Raw genomic sequence first — 21,669 nt, 5'->3', positions numbered from 1 at the left:
TTTTAATAGAAGATCAACATGTTTATGTTTTGTGTTGTTTATAATAGTTTAAATCTGCAAAAATGAGAAATGCCGAACAGCTTTTTTAGAGTTCCAAAAGTTTTTTGCTCATAAAGAGGAAAAAGTCTGGGTAACAGTTTATAATAATATAAATAACCTTATTTGTAATAAAAAACTTCATTATTTACAAACCAGTTACTTATGCATAATTGGTTGTTTTTTTAAGATCATTGAGAATGAGTTAGTTAATGATCAGTAAACTATTCAATTTAACATTTATAATTGTTACTTTGTATGTTAATTAATGCTTTATTAACTCAACTTCATGCAGTTTTGTGACCTAATCTAAAGTGAGGACCATTTATGATTTATAAATCCCTTATAAATGACAATTAAAGGCTCAGTTTAATTCTAAACAAGAACATAAATGACATTATTCATTTCTTTTTTTTGAAGATACACAAATGAAACTGCAAAGGAAAAAAAATCTTTGCAACCTTAACTAGAATAAAATTACTGTACAGTTTAAACATTGCTACTTATTATTTTATTGTTAAATTATTATATTGTTTTTGTTTTACCCAATTTTATGTCGTTTTTTGACACTCCTATTATTCGGCAATGTTTAAACTTTACAGTAATTTTACTTTTTAGAAAATATTGCAAAAATAATTGTTCATATGAAACCAAACCTTTAATTGTCATTTATAAAGGATTTATAAAGCATAAATAGTCCTGACTTTAGATTTAATCACAATACTGCATGAAGTTGAGCTAATAAAGCACTTATTAACATAAATAGTAACCATATATGCCTGAATAATAAGATATACTGTTTAAAGGTTGATTTCAATAGTTTATTAATCATTTAATGACTCATTCTGAATGATCTTAAAAAACAACCTACTACTCTTAAATACAAATGGTTTGTAAATAATGCAATACTTCATTTAGTAATGAAAAATAAATCATTAAAGTATGAAAGTACAATTACTAAGCACATTATAAATGTGATTGTAAGTCAAGAATAAACCATTTGTAGCTGCAGTTATAAACCGCTTACTAACGCTTATTAATGTAGAGACAATGCTTAACAGATAATGAATTTACTAGATGCTAATGCTTAGTAAATGATTCATAGTGTGTAGTTATTATAAAGAGTTACCAATGTCTAAAAAAAAATGGAAGAAAAGCGTCATGTAATAAACATTTTCTCAATACATCCATGTGTACAAACCTTTTTTTTGAATGCAATAATTCATTTGACAGCACTAATAAAGATTATACAATATCCAGGAGAACGTAAATAACTTCTACTGTTTTGCAATAATCCATTACTGTTGTTTCACCGGAGTAGATTAAAGAAAAACAACCGTAAGATTAACATTGAGGTGTGCACCAGTGCTAAATGTTTGTAGCTGGTTAAGTTCATTGACCGAATAAAAAAACAAAAGCTACCCTTGTAAAAAAAAAAAAAGGGGACAATTGCTATTGTGGAACATTAGCGTTTACGATAATAATAGCTATGCGTCCACACTTTAGTACGTTTTCTTGTTTTTTTGTGTATAAGGACATGATGTTTAGAAGATGTTTAGAAGATAACGCTACCAGCATGAAAAACATAAATAAATTCAGAAATTTATAGTAAATACTATAGTGTTTTTGAACCACACTAAAGTGTATAATGTTGCATCTCTGTTAATGAATGCAACATCATACTGTAATATACCATAGTAAACTAATCATCTGTAATAAATACTGTAGTGTAAATTGCAGTGTATTGTGTAAAATTATCTATAATTAGTGTAGAAAAACTGTATAGTAGCCTATTAGGTCATTTATTTCATAGTTGTGTTGTACCAAAGCAAGCATACTACCACAACTGTTTAATTCAAGTAATTAACTCAAAACCACTATAGTATTTTTTTAATGTAAGGAGCTTACATTATCTATTGCCTCAATGGCAAGAAAATATATTTTATCCACTTCATAATACAAGTCCAACATATGTGGTTATTTTCTATTTATATCTCTTCTGAAACATGATATAAAAATAAATAAATCACAAGAATACTGGCATTCCTCGATGTCTTCCATATAGTTTTTTACTTCCTTGGGCTCCATCTGAATTTCGTACATAACCAGAATCACGTGTATACAAACAACCTATACACCAACATTATTTTTGCCCCAAAAAAAAGAAATGAAATCATCCTAGCCTATGAATTACTTGCGAAAATCACAAACCTTGATATCTTTGGTGGCCTTCAGACCATATCCTTCGTCAGCAAAGTTAGATATTTCAAAACCATCACAAGACGCTCTGCATTCCGCAGCCCAGGCCATCAGCTCGGAGAAAAAGTCTTCCCTGATTCCCTCAAACGATACAGACATCCCTGAGGAAATAATTCAACCCCTTTACAAGCTGATTTAGTTATTGCATGTATATTGAACATCAGCAGGAGAGGTTCTCCCTGTAATAATTTCCATTATTCTACGGCGCTCAGCTTTATTATGCGGCTGTAACACCACACAAGTGGACCTAAACGCTGCTACCTATTCCTCTTGTGTATCCTACTGCATTATATGCTGTCTAACATTTAATTTAATGGAAATGTAGATGCTCTAATGCACATTTAGAGACTCCCGCTGAGTTAAGTACTGCAACGTATATCTTTTCATCACTGTAACTGAAGCTATTTCTGTTTGCTATTTTATCTCATTATGAGTTAGATGTTTTTCATTCATATTTCATGTTTTACCAATTAAAGAAAATGATTTTATCTAATCTTTTATGCTAATGTGATTTATTGTACTCTTAAAAAGCTCATATAGGAACATTGTGTGGGAAGATTCTGCCATCATAAACTCATCCACAGATTGTTCCAACACATTTTATAGCAAACAACATACGTGTTAATAATTCAGCTCCTCAGAAGACATGAATTATTATTGTACTTTCTCGGTTTCTTGTTATAAAACACAAGCGGTATATTGTGATCAAAACACCAAAGTGTTTTTTCTCCAGACAACCGGTTATTGCTTTACTAACTGTAAACTATCCTAATGGAATGGTACATGCAATAAAATAAACCTGTTTCTGAATAAAAAATATTTTTTCAAATTTGTTTTTTTTATTTGTTTTTTACATTTTATTAGCCCCATAGAGCTCCATGTTACTTTTAGTCAATATAACAAATCAAAGATGCTGCTGATTTTTAGAATATTTATTCATTCATTTTCCTTTAGCTTAGTCCCTTATTTATCATGGGTCGCCACAGCGGAATAAACCGCAAACTATTCCAGCACAGGTTTTACACAGCGGATGCCCTTCCAGCTGCAACCCAGTATTGGGAAAACACCCATACACTCTTGCATTAACACACAAACACTCCTACACTATGGCTAATTTAGTTCATCCAATTCACCTATAGTGCATGTCCTTAGACTGTGAAAGCCACACAAGCACAGGGAGAACATGTAAACACAGAATTGCCAACTGGCCCAGCTGAGACTCCACCCCGCGACCATTTTACTTTGAGGCGACAGTGCTAACCACTGAGCCACCGTGTCGCCCATTTCTAAAATATTAACATTACAATAGCTTTGCTCCTTATATTCTATTTACACATTTTTTCCAGCGTTAAGATGTCATTGTCTTTTTTGCATTAAAAAAATAAGCTGTGATTAATTATATTTTTAATCATATTTACTTCATGTTGCTGTAATTAAACAGAGCAAACTTTTGTATACATGTATTTTATGTTCTAAAAGTGCATTTAATAACTTTTGTTAACTCAATATGAAAAGCAATGTTTAATATATTTGTATGTTTCTATTTTGATTAATATTTTCTTTTATTTAATTTTTCTTTTCTCATTTAATCCTGAAATGATTTTCTTGTATAATAAAAATTGTACATGCTGGCTCTTATTATTAAAAAAATAAATAAAAAATTCAAACTCATGTAAGTGAATGGGATTGAAAGCTGTCGAATAACAAAACGGAATAAGCTGAATAAAATTAGTAGCTCAAGTAGTAAAAACATCATCTTTAAAACTGGTGTTTTACTATACTTAAACTACTAATTTTATTCAGCTTTTCTTTAAGTTTTGTTATTTGACAACACTTAATCCCATTCACTTACATGGTGTGGAAAAGAACACAAGAATATTCTGCAAAAAAAAAAAGGAAAAAAAAGTTTGATTTTGTTCTTCACAGAAAAACAGAAAACTATAAGAGCCTGTAAATGAAACTTCAACGGCAAATTACAAAATCAAACCAAATGCCCCAGAACTGCTAAACCATATTCATGTGAAGCGATCGTGTACCTTTCTGCTTCTTGCGTATCTTCTCCACCAGAGCTCGAATCTGAACATATTCCTCCCACTCTTTCCCGGGAGAAGGAGCAGCACTGCTACACTCTAAAAGGGAGAAAGAAAAATGGAACATTCCAATAAATTCCTATTTACCATTCACATCATTAAATGAACAAAACCCAACAGTGGACAGTGAGGAAATAGGTTAGTGTTCAATATTAAGCAGAGTAAATGCTGGTTAGTTAATTTCCTCTACCGGCTGTTTTTGTGAAATTTAGCAACATCCATTTGTTTAGTAGTCCTTGTACAAGAGCTCAAATTGCATTTCAAATAAATGAATGCAGGTTCTCCAAAAATGACATAACATTTTGGGTAGATGCATGACGATGTAGTTCAAATCTAGATTGATTGAGCCAAATGAATGCATGAAGAACCACCATACTCTTGACACTTACACTTAGATGTCTCCATTAATACAACAGTTTTAACTTGTTGAAATCTCTGAAGAGGCTTAACTGCAATGATAAATAATTTAACAATCCATGATGTAATTATTAAGCAAAATTCAAGCTTTTGTGTAGCAGTGATGGACATATGCAGTGTTGCTCCTCATGAGAGTAATTCATAGCAATAATATTTCAGAGCCGTAATAATAATAATAATAATATGTTTATTTTATATATACAAGACAATAACAATCAAAAAGAAAAAAAAACAATAGAAGAAATAGGAAAAAGGAAACAGAAACATCCGCAGAACTTAATGATTGTAGCATTCATAAACCCCATAAGTGACTTTATAAAGCTTTATACTCACTCTGCAGCAGTTCAGAGATTAAATTCATCATTTCTTTTGGAGAAACCGCAGCGGTGGCTCCGGTGCCCGATTTCTGGGTCTTCACTCTGCTCTTTTTGCCCATCTTGCTGGTTTGGGAGAGAGGATGGCTGTGGAAAATATAAACTACAAATTAAATGTTTACTGTATTATAAATCAAGCTAAAAACAGCTCCTTCATGCATCCTAAAAGGCTGTGCAGTAAATGAACCAACAGTCTGAAAAGTACATTAATCCACATCTCTTTATTAAATATTTACATCCAGTGGACTAGATGCCATATATTAAGAAACATGCAAATGTTTGACATCTAAAATAATATCTGAACCTAGAATTACTGCCAAAGAAGGTTAAAAAAAGTCTCTGCGCGGGATTAAACGGATGGCTAAAGTGAGGCAAAGGGCACTAAATCAGGTACCTGATTGTAAACACTGAGAACATGGATTACATGAAGCTCATCAAATACAACATACTCCTGTCATTTACAGCAAATGAGTTCTGCAGCTAAAGTGAGCACTAAATCAGGCTTAGATTACATAAAACCCATCAAATATAACATATGTATTATACTTATATGAAACATCTATGTGGTGAACTTTAAAAATGGTCTGGCATCTTTACTTTACAAACATGGGCATAACACAAAAAGACCACAGCAAGAACATTTAAGACATCAATCTTGAAGACCCAATGCAGTTAGTATTAAGCATAATCAAAGTGCAAAAGAAACATGGATTTCACAGTTGAGGTAAAGTTGGTTTTACATTCGCACATTCCAACTTTCTCCTTAAAAATATAACATCAGAAAAGTAGTCTTTGCTTACTCTAAACAGGGAAATCCTATTGGCTGCCAACGAATATCAAAGTACAACATGGTTGATGGTCAGTTAAAGAGTGCTAATGTTGTTTTGAAGTCATACTTGGATGCTATTTCAGACCGAATATTCAAATCAGTGTAGTAAACAACATAGGAAGCATGTCACAAGTTGTCACTGAACGAAGGTGTGAATATAAAACCAACTTTAACTCAATGATTTCACAGAGATGAATCCAAATGCCATTAAAAATCCCTAACATTGTTTTTTTTTTTGGGGGGGGGGGTTAAGTTTCATTCACTTTCCAAATGTATTCCTTCCAAATTCTAATCAGGGAAATCATATTAGCAGCCAAATGACCACCAAAGTAGAACATTGTTCAGAGTCAATAAAATAGTTCTGTTAATGTTGCTTTGAAGTCACACTTGCATGCTATTTCAGACCGAATATTCAAATCAGTGTAGTAAACAACATAGGGAGCATGTCACAATTTGTCACTGAACAAAGGTGTGAATATAAAACCAACTTTACAGCAGGTCACCAAGTTTACCTCAATGACAGAGATGAAAACAATATTAGGGATGTTTTGATGCCCTCGATTCATCTCTGTGAAGTCATTGAGGTAAACTTGGTGACCTGCTCCCTATATTGTTTACTGCGCTACTTTGAAACAACATTAGCACTATTTAATAGACTGTTAACTGTGTTGTACTTTGATTGTCATTTGGCTGCCAATATGATTTCCCTATTTACAATTTGGAAGGAATAAATTTGGAAAGTGAATGAAACTTTATCCCAATTAAAACAATGTTAGAGATGTTTTGATGCCCTCTGGATTCATTGGGGTAAAATTCATTCACTGTCCAAATTCATTCCTTCCTAATTCTAAACAGGGAGATCATATTGGCAGCCAAATGACTACCAAAGTACAACATTGTTCACAGTCAGTTAAATAGTGCTAATGTTGTTTCTTACTTACAGACCGAATATTAAAAGTATTGTGGTAAACCATATAGGGAGCATATCACGAGCTGTCACTGAATGAATGTGTGAATATAAAACCAACTTTACATCAATGATTTCACAGAGATGAATCCAGAGGCCACCAAAACATCCCTAACATCGTTTTTATTGGGGTAAAGTTTCAAATTCATTCTTTCCAAATTCTTAATATTGAAATCATATTAGCAGCCAAATTACTAGCGAAGTACAACATTGTTTACAGTGAATTAAATAGTGCTGCTAATGTTTTTTGAAGTCACACTTACATGTGATTTCATACATAAAATATTCAAAGTAGCATAGTAAACATAACCGTGTCGCAGGTTGTCACTGTTCGAAAATGAACGAATGTGTATTACTATTGAATATAAAACAAACTTTACCTCGATAGTAGTTGTTTTTTTACTAAATGGCAGGCCAAATAGTATCACTGAAGAGCAAATTGGATTGGACACACAAAAGTAAGCTACTTAAAGCTGAAACCAGCAGAGAACAGCGAGGTAAATACACTGGCAGGCAGAATAACACAGTAAGAAACATTTAACATAAACTCTGAAGCCAAGAGCAGAATATTAGATGATTTCAGCAGCTTGATGCCTTAAAATAACCCCGTCTGGCCCAACGCATCTATTCAAAACCACCAGTAGATGCTCCATATTACACTGCACGCCAAAGTCTACATTTTAAACACTGGATTGTCCGGTGTTTATATGCATGACTTAAATCCCTTAAGATACATCCATTCATATTTGTTTCTATTCATCAAGCTATCTGTATATCATGGCCCAAGTGTCTCAAAACCTGCTTAGTTACTTACACAGACATCATTGTAAGCATTATAGCGCATTTACAACGTTCAAGCAGCATTTAAAACGTACAGCGTTGTACTGAACGCTTCGAGCAAGTCTAGGGCGGTCAGGTATGTTCTCTAGAAAGGCAGCTTAGTAGGTTTTGAGACACATTCACTGAGTTAATATCCAGCATGTCTGTGTTTCGCAATTTGCTGAATTAGACACCCTCACAGCGAACATTTGTGACGCATCTGCAGCTATGGTGTTGATTATATGTTGGTTAATTATAATAAACACCGTGTGCGTATTTGCAAACAATATTGATTGTGAATAAGCACTGAAACTACCTTCCAATTGACTGCAGGGATCCTCCTGTCAACCTGGAATTCAATCCTCTTCTGGTCGGTCTGCTGGTACAGCCTAACTTCCTCTGAGGCCAAGCAACGCCCTAATAAGATTTTGACAAAGCGGATTGGGCAGTAGTAGCGTTCCTCCCATCCTAAGCTCGTATTGTGATTGGCTACTGTTCCGTACGCAACTGCAAACGTGTGAGATGATTGGTGTAAATTGGTAGCTGTTTCGCCTTGCCGAATTGAAGGCGTTTATTGGTTTGCGATGAGGCGGTACCCGTTTACTGGGAGTTAACTGGTCGCGAGAGTAGTCGATCCTTGCGTCGGATTGACAAGGTTGGTTTGACTGCACAAACGGAAGGCTTGTTTGTCTTGTGATTGGAAGTTTACTTTGGGTACATAAAGTGACCATAAAAGGATAAAGTTTGCACATTGTGATTCGCGAAGGAAGACGTCAGTCAATGAGACAAAACACATAAGGTGATGCTGGATTTTTCAAGCTTGGGGTTAGTCTAGTGACCCCCTGGGTGGCCTAATAGGAGTCATGTTTTACAGCTCGAAAACATGTAAAACTTTTGATTGGCTGTAAAATGTAATGTATATTAATTATAGGCTAAATAATAAATATTAATAAAAATAAACAAATACATAAAAAATAATCCAATTACCATTACAAATAAATAAAATAGGATTAAAAGTACATGATAATTGATAAAATATATAAAAAAATGTATAATCGATTAATACATTAATGCTAAAACCTTCCTCGTGTTGGCGTGGCTTTCCTGCAGATGTTCCGGTTTCCCCAACAAGTCCAAAGACCTGTGCAATAGGTGAATTGGGTAAGCCAAATTGTCCGTAGTGTATGTGTATGAATGAGAATGTATGGGTGTTTCCCAGTGATGGGTTGCAGCTGGAAGGGCATCCGCTGTGTAAAACATACGCAGGATAAGTTGGCGGTACATTCCGCTGTGGTGACCCCTAATTAACAAAGGGACTAAGCCAAAAAGAAAATGAAGGAATAAATAATGTTAAAAAAGTCATATTTGATTTATTTACCATAATGTTTAATTCAAAACCTTTCAATATTAGTTAACGACGATAATATATAATGCTATCAATATTACATATTATTTTATAACATCCACAATATTTTGTTTTAATTTCCTCAATTTTACACTTCTTAATGTATGATATAATTTATTCTTATTTTACTTCCTACATTTATGTTATATAATATTTAAATAAATATATTTTTAGTAATTAAAATAAATGTAATATTATATTACACTAAGTCATTTTAAAAACATATTGACTTAATATTAAAACAAAAATCAGGGACAAATGAGTAATTTCATAAATATATTCTAAAATAATAACAACAACAATATTGTTTAAAACAGATTTCAAAAATAGTATGACAGTCACAGTAGGATGTGCGATAATCTGGATGATGTAGAAATGTATTAAAGAATGAAAGCAAGTGAACAATGGTGCTACACAAAACATGATTCAAAGATGACTCCTTATATTTACAAAATTTTTTGAGTTAAGTGGTTGTAAACAATTTATTTGGGCTAAACTTAAACAAACAAAATAAGTTGAGCATTACTAAATTTCATTTGTTGGTTTAAATTCAACCTTTATAAATTGTTTGCAACAATTTTGCAGACATCATCTTTTCAGTGTACTTGCGAAATAGTTTACCAGAGTCTATTTTGCTTTTTCAAAAAATAACATTACTCTGAAAACAAACAGGGGAATTATTAAACAATATTTGACAAATAATATTGTTTACTCCTCTTTTCTCAACGTATTAGTTGGAAAAGATGTAAAAATCCTCCCATTATAAGAGCATATGTGCAGTTGCTGTAAATCTCCAGCAGATGGCAGACTCACCCTTTTTTCAGATAATTTTATTCATTGTCGTTTTGGCTTATTCCCTTTATTAATCAGGGGTCGCCACAGCGGAATGAACCGCCAACTTATCCAGCAAATGTTTTACGCAGAGAATGTCCTTACAGCTGCAACCCAACACTGGGAAACATTCACACACACTCCTTCACACACATAATTTAGCTTACCCAATTCACCTAGTGCATGTCTCTGGACTGAAACCGGAGCCCCCAGAGGAATCCCATGCGAACACGGGAAGAACATGCAAACTCCACACAGAAATGCCAACTTACTCAGCTAGGGCTCGAACCACCGAGCTTCTTTTTGTGAGGCGATCGTGCCACCCGCTTCCTGTTAATTTGAATTAATAATAAAAAAACAGACATCCTACAAAGAGAAGGATTCTTTGTTTTATTTCAAATCTACAAGAGGGTTATTCGCAAATTATTTAGAATATTATTAGCTAAAATACAGGTCCATTCTCAGCTACATACAGCTTAATAAAAAATATATAAAGGCATGCTAGTTACAGGTATTCTACAGTAAGAGTAGTTATTTACACGGCGCTGAATTGTCCTGTCCTAGAACACAACTTCATTGTTTCACATACAGATGAGCTACACAGGACATCCAAACATCAAATCCTCACTCGCAAAAGAAGCAGTGCATTTGAAAAAAGAAAAAGAAAACAGCCAAACGTCAGCATTTCAGATTCTGGTGTGCTTTAAACTTAAATACAAAATAAAAGTCAGTAGTTGCGAAGACGAGATCTCTTTGTAAAGGACACTTTTAAATGAGTTTCAAAAAAATAGTTTGAATAAATGATTATTTCCGGGTTTGTGTTCACAATAAACACTTCACAGTTTAACCGAGACAATATTCACTGTTGTTAACAGCACATACTGCGATACTGACCCAAATTCAAAGCATATTCTTACTATTAAAAAAAATATGACATTTTCTGATGTACTTATTGAAATGTTTGCTGCTCATTTTGTTCCCGCACAAAACAAAAATAAAAAACACACACCACCAAAAGTGGCCTGCTGCATCCAGTGTGAACAAAACCATCCGGATGTGATTTCAATCCAGCACTGCTCTCATAAACATCTAGTTTTCAAAAAAAATCCGCACAGCTTTAATACAAAAATAACTAGATCAGCTGAGGGATTTCAGAGATGCTCGAAAGAGCTTTGATTTAAACGAACAATACAAAATTATGGCTTATCGGGTCAGTGGTTTTGAAAAATAAGAGCTTTTGTGGGAATGCAGCAAGCATCTTTTGAGGCAGTTCTTGTGTCCGCAGATAAAGGATCTGAATTAGAACACACAAAACTCAAAAGACACCTCTTTTACTGCCCTTTCATTCATAAGACTTCGCTATGCCATGTACAGCACGTACACACACATACAAAACAGACAAAATATTGCCCAATGATTCTCATGAACTATAGCTGAATTAGACATTTTACACAAAATGAAGCAAAATGAGCTCATTATTAATAACCCATCCTTTATCCAGTTTCTAGTCCAGTTTGCTTGAATTTTATTCAGTATATACGTTAAAGGGATAGTTCACCTAAAAATGACATTTATTTTTGATTTTCTCATCTTCAGGACACAGTTGAAGACATAATGATTCACCCTCCTGTGAATTTGTACTTTTGTTTAGCAGAGAGGTTATTAATCAACATAATAGTTTAAATAAGTAATTGCTTGTGACTAATTTCTGTAGTCTTTGCTATAGTTGTTTTGCAAGATACGGGTATTCTTAATCAAGATCAGTTTGCAACATCAAGCAGCAGAACAATCTGTTTTTAACATCTAAAAATTAATGGAAGTGAATAAGAACAGAAGTCTCAAGCCAAAAAGATTCAAATGGATGTGCCTGGTGAATAAGGTGAAAAGGAAATAATGTTAAAATATCTTTGCTTTGTTGAATAGCACTTGGGAAATATTTGTAACAGTATAACATTTTCACAGGAGGGCTAAAAAGTTTGTCTATACATGTACCTATGACTTTTTTTAAAATTATTATTATTATTATTATTATTATTATTATTATTGTTGTTGTTGTTATTATTATTATTCATTAGAAAATTAAACCCTTTTTTTGAATCCTGAAACTGTGGTCCTTGGTTATTCATAAAATGCTGAGAAACTGGTATAAGATACTGGCATTTTAAAGAGTATACATGTGTTTTAAATTAATACATGTGAGTAAAAGGTAATAATGTTATAAATAATGTTCAGTTTCTTGCACAGGTCGATTGTTTTGCTTCTCAATGTTTAGTCAGGAGTTATGGTATTAATTTCGTTATGCCTGTATATTTAGCTTTTGACTTGCATTTTGTTTATCACCAATGACTGGCTTCAAATCTTTTCTAATATTCATAATATTCATCTTGATTGCTCTGAGGATGAGTAAATCACCAGCACATGTTCATATTTGGGTGAACTGTCCCTTTAAACTTGATGAATATCATCTGTTATTCCAGACTGAACAGAAAAACACACACAACACTTTCATACCTCCATTCATCCGGTGCAGTTTCTCTATTGCACCTATTCAGTATCTACAACCTGAAACTGCGGTCCAGTTCTTTACAGTTCACTCAATCTGTAGATCTAAAAAAAAAAAAGCTTTAACAGTCCTTTCAATCATATTATGACACCACAAAGGTCTCATATGCAATCGGAAGCACTCCACTGGGACGTATTATAAGACACTGCTATTGAATTTTGACTTGATCTGCTATCATTTAACAGACATAAACAAATGTTTAACAGCAGCTTCAGTTAATCACGATTGTCAGTTTACAGCTTAAAGTACTTTTAGTATCAAACTTTGAAATTTGAGCTGGCATTTATAATTAATGTTCAGAAAAATACTTTTTAGAAGCTTATACTTATGAGCTGGCCTGCAAAGATCTCTAGAATATTAGGTGTGCAGTCATTTGTTTTTTGAATTTATGAACTGTTTAAAAAGCTGCTTCTTTATTTTTCTTGTACAAGTTTACTGCTTTATATCTTATTTATCATATGAATGATTGAAAATGAACATTAAGCTCAGGAAAACAGCATTGATAAGAAAATAAAACTATCTAATGTCTGGCAATTGTATAATTATTATGATAAACGAAATCTTTTGGTTTGAGTGGTTCTAACAAAACACTGTACAGTATATAACCGTTCATAGGTTTGGGTTTAGTAAGACTTTTTTGTTAGCAAATTGATCAAAAGTTAAACACGTGATGCTAAATCTTTCTTTTTTTTTTTTTAAAGGGGACCTATTACGCCCTATTTTACAAGATGTAAAATAAGTCTGATGTCCCTAGAGTGTGTATGTGAAGTTTCAGCTCAAAATACCTCACAAATCATGTTTTTAACTCTTTGAAACTGACCCTTTTAGGCTTTGATCCTAATTGTGCCATTTTGGTGACTGTCACTTTAAATTCAAATGAGATTGTGGCCCTAGTCCACTTTTAAAAAGAGGGCAGATCTATAAATGCCAATCTATCAGAATAGTAGCAGAGTCAAAAACAAGACTAACATATTATGCAAATAAGGCAGAGATCATCACTAATGGGTGGGACATGCCCCCTCTGGTGACACGTACAAAGGGAGAATGTCAATCAAAGTGTTTCTGCAGACTGTATTATCAAGTGTGATAATAAAAATGTAATTATTCAATTTGTACCATTAGATGCTGATGTCCTCATGAGTGCGTATGTGAAGTTTTTGCTCAAAATACCCCACAAATAATGTTTTTAACTCTTTGAAACTGACCCTTTTAGGCTCTGATACGAATTGTGTCATTTTAGGGACTGTCACTTTAAATTCATATGAGATTGTGTCTTCTCAAAAGAAGGTGGAGCTATAAATGCCTATGTGTCAGAATAGTGGCAGATTCAAAACAAGAATAATGTCCAGTGCTAATAAGGGAGAGATCGCTAATAGTAGGCAGTACTTTCCCTGTCTGATGACACGTACAAAGGCAGAATGTCAATCAAAGTGTTTCTGCAGACTGTTTTTATAACGTGCGATTCTAAACAAAACTAAATTAACCAATTTGTACCAGTAGAAGCTGCCTTATATTCACAGACTGTTGCCACACAACTGTGTTAAAACTTATATAAAAGTGATTTTTGCATAACAGTTCCCCTTTAAATCCTGTTTTACTAAACCTTCATGCCATTTTTTAGATCACACGGATCCCCAAAACAATCATCCTTGTGTTTTACTTTTTAATTAAGTTTTTTTTTTAAATATATAATATTACATAATATTAGCATTTCATTCTATTTTGACCAATCAATGCTACATTTAATTATTCACTTTTTATTATTATTATTTTATTATTTTTTTATTAGTATTTATTATTTTTATTTTTTGTTATTTTATTTGTCATTACATTATTATTATTTTAAATCTCACAACTCAAACCTTTGAACGGTACTGTAAAGGCTCAATGAAAAATCATTTAATAATAACATGGAACGGTCTTGTGCTAAAGTGAGAAAGCTTTCAGGAGTGGAAACTAAGGTTGTAATCTTGCAGTGTCTCCATTTAGCTGTGTGCTTTTATTCCAATATAAGGAATGAGAAACGAATCCATTAAGCTGCCTCTTATGAATACTTGGATGGTATGCACATAAATAGAGCTACGATTTAGCTTTTACTAATTGTGAGTCCGGGATATATATTAAACCTGGTGTTGTAGGTAACAGGTGTGAAATATCTGGAATGAATGAACGCCATAGGCTGAGAGAAGCTGGCAGTAGAAGTGAAGTTGCCCAGATCTGAGACTGTGGTCATTTTCACAGATTAGTTGGTTTGCTGGAGGCTCTGCCGCTCACTGGCATGGAGCTACAAAGGGCCTTTGAACTGGTTTCCAGAAAGATGTTGGCGGATGGAGGGCTTGGTTCCTGCTGCATCGCCCAGTTTACGCCACACCACCTGAAAACACACACACAAAACAACAACACACAGGTCAGATCCTTCTTCACTTTTAATCTTGAACAATTACAAATGTCTAAAAGCTATTGCTTCTGTGCTCCTGTTTTGAAATAAATGAATGGCAAGTTGTGCATGAAGGTAAATAATTCATTTATTTATTCAGTGTTTACTTTTAAACATTATTTTATTGTATTCTATGCAATTAAATTGAATACAATTTTTTTCTACATTCAAATTAGTCAAGATACTGATAATAAAATGAAATTAAATAAATCTGTAACGCTCACCAGCGATCTAGGGACTGTACATCACTGGTAAACTACACACACAAAAACACACACCAAAAGAACTACAACTACCAGAATGCCTTGCACTTATCTCTCCAGTCCTAGCTGATGGTCATTTGGACACACATACACTCACAGCTGCGGGTCATTCCCACTCATTACCAGGACTATATACTTCAGTTAATGTTCCCTTCTCATGGTCTGTTTTTTTTTTTTTTTTTTTTTTTTACTCCCATGATGCTTGTGTGCTTCTTGTATCTGTTTAGCCTTTTCTTAGTTTTTGTTTTGTTTTGTTATAATAGGTCAGTAAATGTGTTTAAATGCTGAGTTTGGATCAACACTTTTTTGTTTTTACTCTGCACTACACACCAGACTGTAACAGAATAACAGACCACGAGAAGTGTGTGTGTGTATGTGTGTGTGTGTGTATGTGTGTGTGTGTGTGTGTGTGTGTGTGTGTGTGTGTGTGTGTGTGTGTGTGTGTGGGACTCAGCTGGGACTGGGGAGGTTAATGCATAGCATTCTGGAAAGTGAAGCTCTTTTGGTGTGTGTGTAGTTCACCAGCAATCTAGATCACTGGTGATCAATACTAAATCAAAGTCTAAAATATAATTTCATTTACTTAGTGTTTACTTTTAAACTTTTTTTTTTATTTCTAATTGTATTTTTATTCTATTTAATTAAATTACACATTCAGATTTTTTCCTCTACGTTCAAAATGGTCAGATACTGAAAATGAAATAATGTCAAATTAAATAAATAAATGTCAAAAATATGAAATAATATGAATAATTTATTTATTCAGTGTTCACCTTTAAACTGCTTTTTATTTTTATTTTATTTAATTAAATTAAATACTCTACATTAAAGTGGTCAGATACTGAAAATAAAATAAAATAAAACATTTTATACACTACATTACAATGCAGTACAACTCAATCCAATTATAAGCAAAGTTACATTTTTAAGTGTCACTATTTTGTTTTATAAGGCCCAAAAATTCTAAATTATTTTTAATTGTAAGAATTTTAAAATATTGGAATACATATTTGTTTGTAAAGATATCTATTATAAGAGTGTAAAGATATATAGCCTTATTCCAAAATGAATTAAACTAATTTATTTCCTCAAAATTCTACACATAATACCCCATAATGAAAATGTGAAGGAAATATTTTTTTAAATCGTTGCAAATTTATTCAAAATAAAAAACCTGAAAAATCACATGTACATAAGTATTCACAGCCTGTGCCATAAAGCATTATGAAAGCCACTCCCCGCCTGGAATTGGCTAAAAGTCATCTGAAGGACTCAAGAATCGAAATGTACAGCAATGTACAGAGACATCCTAAATGAAAACCTGCTTCAGAGTGCTCTTGACCTCAGACTGGGGAGACGGTTCATATTCCAGCAAGACAATATCGCAAAGCACACCGCCAAATATCAATGGAGTGGCTTCACAACAACTTGGTGAATGTCCCTGACTGGCCCAGCCAGAGACCAGACCTAAATCCCATTGAACATCTCTGAAGAGATTTGAAAATGGCTCTACACCATCGCTTCCCATCCAACTTGATAAAGCTTGAGAGGGACTGCAAAGAGGACTGGGCAAAAATTCCCAGACACATGTGCCAAGCTAGTGGCATCATATTCAAAAAGACTTGAGGCAAGTAGTGCTGAGCAAAGGCTGTGAATACTTATGTACATGTGATTTTTCAGGTTTTAAATTTTTTATAATTTTGCAACTATTTCAAAAACTCTTTTTTTCACATTGTCATCATGGGGTATTGTGTGCAGAATTTTGAGGAAATAAATTAATTTAATTCATTTTGAAATAAGGCTGTAACATAAAAAATGTGAATATATATATATATATATATATATATATATATATATATATATATATATATATATATATATATATATATATATATATATATATATTACAATTTAGTGAATATGAATAAATATATAATATATATACTATATAATAGATAATAATATATATTATAAGGCCTACAAAAAGATAAAAAGCGAGATTTTGGCAAATGTATTATTATTTTATTAATATCAAAATTATTTATTTTCTTTTTACAAATTTTACAGACTAAGGAAAAAACTTACATAAGGCAAATATGTATAATATCAGAATATATAGTATGTCAAAATGCAAATGATAATATTTTTTATAATAATGATTATGTATTTAATAGACTAGAAGTTCAGGACAAGCCTCAAAAATATATATTTACATTATATATATATATATATATATATATATATATATATATATATATATATATATATATATATATATATATATATATATATTTATAAAGCTAAGGACAAGGCCAAAAGAGTTAAAAATATAGTTATTATTATTAATATTTTTTTATAAAATATATATTTAAAAGGTTTCTGATGCGACTGTAGACTGAATTTGATGATAAAAGAAAGCAGCTCTTGTGTACTGTCAGAGATTTGCTTTGACAGGAACACAGCACAGGTCCCAGACTCCAGGGGCCCTTCAGAGAGCTGATAAACCTGCATTGTTTCACTGATCAAGTTATTTTAATTGCACAGACAACTGTGCAGTAAACACTCTGAGGACTTTTGCCAAGGCCTCTCATTAAAGTGGTCTGAAAGTGGGTCTCTGTTGTGAAACATTGAAACAGTGTCCTCCATCAGAGCTTGTGTAATTATCCAGAGTGACAGGACAACAAACGCTCAGCTTCTCTCTCTGCTCAACAGGGCTTTATTAATGGACCACGGAGACTCACGTTACACATCTCTCTGACAATGGCTTTCTCTTTCTCGCTCAGATCCTCCTCATAGTCCTCTGGGATCTTCCTGTCCAGGTTCTCATGCACTTCTAATACCTACAGAGCAAACCAACACAGTTACATGATTAGCAATGCTCGCTAAAGCTTCATTATTAATGAAATATAAGATATCAAAAACCTAATACTGAGTATTTACACTGTGTAACTCTTTTGATAACATCTGTATGAATATTATCAGTGAAAAACAAACAATGAAAAAACAGACAAGACAACTAAAGAGTTGCTATTTTTAGCTAAAACTAGAAATATACATTAGTGTCCATAATGAAAAACAAGCTTCTAAGGAATAACAGCAATGAAAACAAATCCATATTTTGGCATTTTATAAATTTATTAAAGAGGATTTTAGTTTCCACAAAAAAATAAAAATAAATAAATCAGCCTAATTTACTTTTAAAATGAAAATAATTTAAATAAAAAAATAAAAGCTTCAAAATATGAATAGAAATTCACTCATATATAAATAATAATTTGCATAGACAAGTACCATTCCTTTTTTTTTAAAATAAAAATAATACTCCTAAATCCTTTAGTTGACCAAAAAGTCCTCTAGGTGGCAGTATTAGTATAATGTAATGGGTCCAACACCAACAATATATTCTGGGAATCAATTGAGACAGCTCTACCATGTTGTATTCAGTATAGTGGCTGCGAAACTAGACTTTTAAAAGTTGTTTCTAACTTGTTATTGACTAATGATAAGACATAATAAAAAATACAATCTAAACATGTGGGAACAGTTATCATAATATGACTTTATTTAGCATCATTAGCATCAGCATCTTACTTTCATGGCATGTACAACAGCCTCAGGTTTCTGTGCTGCAGGCAGGTATCCTGTTACGGTGGGCGCCAGATCACCTCCAGCAATCCGTATAGACCCCTAGAGATAAATAGACATTTATTTATTAGGGATGTCAATTTACACAAATTCCCATGATCAATCATTCTTAAAATAAATGGTAAATTAACAATCAAATAATTTACTAATCATTACATTAATAATGTAAGATGAGTGTGCATTACAGTGCAAATGACCCTCAAAATGCAAAAATCCTTGCCCAAAAAGTGACTATAAATACTGCTTTACAAATTTACAGTGCCTTATTTCAATATACAAGTAGTGTATATTTAAATACCGTCCTACTTGAATATTGAAATAAGGCTCTGTACGTTTGTAATACAATATTTATGCAACAGTGTATATTGAAATAAGGCAGTATAAAAACATATTAAAATGAATATGAGGTGTTATGATTAAAATGCAACAATAAGCATCAATGTGAGAAAATATTGTTTAGTCACTACAAGTGTGTTATTTTCTTCCAAAATGTGAAGATATTGTGCTTATTAAGGGGATAGTTCACCCAAAAATAAATATAAATTCTGTCACCACTGACTCTGTTCACCCTTCACTTGTTCCAAACCTCAGTGTAAAAATGTTGGCCACGAATTGTGTTGTTTCAGCGTATTATAAATAAGTAGTTTGAACAAACAGCAAACATAATTTGAGTACTGTGTGACTTTTTTGCTTCTGTTGAACATGAAAGAAGTTATTTTAAACCTAGATAAACCTGTAACCATTAGCTACATTTCCATCCACCTAATGTATGTGTGTTTTGGTTATGCGCATAAAAAACAGTAGATGGAAACACCAACATGTGCATCAATTTTGAAAATGCGCATTAAAAGCATGCGAATATAACTGAGTAGGATAACCTTTTTATTTGATAAGGAAAGATCCACATAAACAATGATGGAAACACTTTTACAGAACAAATTCCACAATGTGCACATAAAAAAAATCATGTGATTTTGTTATAAGAGATCATGAGATGATAAAAATGTGTGTGAATGGACAGACCAGCAGGCTGAGCAAACTGTAAAACATCTGAAATGTTGTTTTGGTCATTGTAAAACACCTTAACCATTTCAGAATTAGTGTTATTATATTATTAATCACCTCCAGAACTGTCGAGAGAGTCTGTGCTCCTATAAGACATAAAGGTTTGGAACCGTTTGAGGGTAAATATATAGTACTTATGCATACAAAAACTATACGCAACCACTCCCAAAATTAAAATAAATTAATATGTAACTTAAAAAATTCTAGTGTAAAAACAACAACAGCAACAACAACAACAAAAGTCCATATTGTCATTAAACAGTTTAATAATACTCAATGCGTTTTTGGAAATCCAGTATATCATGCATCTCTATTGACAGTCAATAATAAATTTGTTGACACGGTGGCTCAGTGGTTAGCACTGTCGCCTAACAGCAAGAAGTTCCCTGGTTCGAGTTTTAGCTGAACCACTTGGCATTTCTGTGTGGAGTTTGCATGTTCTTCTTGTGTTGGTGTGGGTTTCCTCCGGGTGCTCAGGTTAAGCCCACAGTCTAAAGACATGCGCTATAGGTGTATTACATAAGTTTAATTGGCCGTAGTGTATGAGTGTGGGTAAATGTGAGAGTGTATGGGTGTTTTCCTGTACTGGGTCGCAGCTGGAAGGGTATTCGCTGTGTAAAACATATGCTGGATAAGTTGGCGGTTCATTCCACTGTGGCGACCCCTGATGGATAAAGAGATTGAGGCTAAGGAAAATCAATGAATGAATGATTTATATACAGTAGATTATTGATAATTAAGTAATCATCGATGATACGTTGTCATCCCTATATATTTATTCACAACACACAAAATCTCTCTCGGTTTACCAGCAAGCATGCACAACACTGAAAAAGCCCGTAGCCGTTTCTCTGAGTCAACTGGAAATGGGTTAAAGCATCTCATTATAACTCATCTCTGCTCGTACCCCTTCATGGCTCCACATCAACAAAGAGCTCTTTCAGCACACACGGGGTCCAGTGAGCCCCTGTTTAGACACAGCCCTTTGAGTCCCATTCTAGCGTTAAATCCACAACAATTGAGCTGGCATTTCAGCACTGGGGTCGAGAGAGGAGCCCTGGATGGAAACGGCAGCTCGCTTTTGGCCTGCTTGAGCAGGATTGTGCTGCTCACTTTCAGCTGCCAGCAGGTTTATTGAGGACTTTACCCTGGACTGACCCGAGAACATCCAGACCCAGTGGCCGCTGTCAAGCATCGCCCCGCAGCCCGATTAGAGAAGCCCGGGAGTCCCACAATTCATTTTGCATGGATTCGTTTGCTAGTACAAGCTGTGGTCAACTGATATGGATTTTTATACAGGAAATGCCAATGCCTATTTATTTATTTAAGCCCTTTTGGTTGAATTATCTCATTAAATAATGACAAAACTATACTGAATTGAATTATATCAGATTTAATTTGTACATGTGAATTCAAATTCATGTCTAATCAATTGTATACATTATAATGCAATGATTTTAAAGACACCCTTGAGTACTTTTTTAAAACTTTTAACAGATTTGTGTGTGTTGGGCATGATTAAGGACAAAGTTAGCACCTGTCAGCTTTAATTGTGGAGAAAACTGGATCCTTTTGAGCTTTTGTCAGCTAATTTCATCTATAAAAACATTTTTGGGGTGTGATCAAAATCAGCGACGTGTCATGCATCTGCTAGTTGAGTGATGACATG

At 33.2% G+C, this 21,669-nt stretch overlaps 2 protein-coding genes across 10 annotated transcripts in view; both read right to left on the bottom strand.

Moving 5' to 3' along the window:
- The window catches only part of setd3 (SET domain containing 3, actin histidine methyltransferase), a 39,368-nt gene extending 31,181 nt beyond the window's left edge, over positions 1–8,187 (bottom strand). For 3 of the 5 annotated variants that reach the window (XR_015512461.1, XR_015512462.1, XM_087288653.1), the window contains exons 1-4: positions 8,108–8,182; positions 5,136–5,263; positions 4,332–4,424; positions 2,248–2,396 (exon numbers count right to left, since the gene is read on the bottom strand). Coding sequence is in view for 2 of the 5 variants with exons in the window: in NM_200054.1 (NP_956348.1) it covers positions 2,248–2,396; positions 4,332–4,424; positions 5,136–5,238 (345 nt within the window). In the remaining 3 variants the exon portion in view is untranslated. 5 annotated transcript variants of the gene reach the window in all.
- A 2,216-nt stretch (positions 8,188–10,403) lies between these two features.
- The window catches only part of ccdc85ca (coiled-coil domain containing 85C, a), a 115,485-nt gene continuing 104,219 nt past the window's right edge, over positions 10,404–21,669 (bottom strand). For 3 of the 5 annotated variants that reach the window (XM_087289514.1, XM_087289515.1, XM_087289512.1), the window contains 3 exons: positions 18,882–18,977; positions 18,032–18,130; positions 10,404–14,964 (listed from right to left, as the gene is read on the bottom strand). In XM_087289514.1, coding sequence (XP_087145640.1) covers positions 14,875–14,964; positions 18,032–18,130; positions 18,882–18,977 — 285 coding nt within the window. In that variant the 3' untranslated portion in view covers positions 10,404–14,874. 5 annotated transcript variants of the gene reach the window in all.

The sequence above is a fragment of the Danio rerio genome, chromosome 17 (genome assembly GCF_052040795.2).
Source record: "Danio rerio strain M-AB ecotype USA chromosome 17, GRCz13ab, whole genome shotgun sequence".
NCBI lineage: Eukaryota > Metazoa > Chordata > Actinopteri > Cypriniformes > Danionidae > Danio > Danio rerio.
This window is presented reverse-complemented; position numbering and strand designations above follow the sequence as displayed.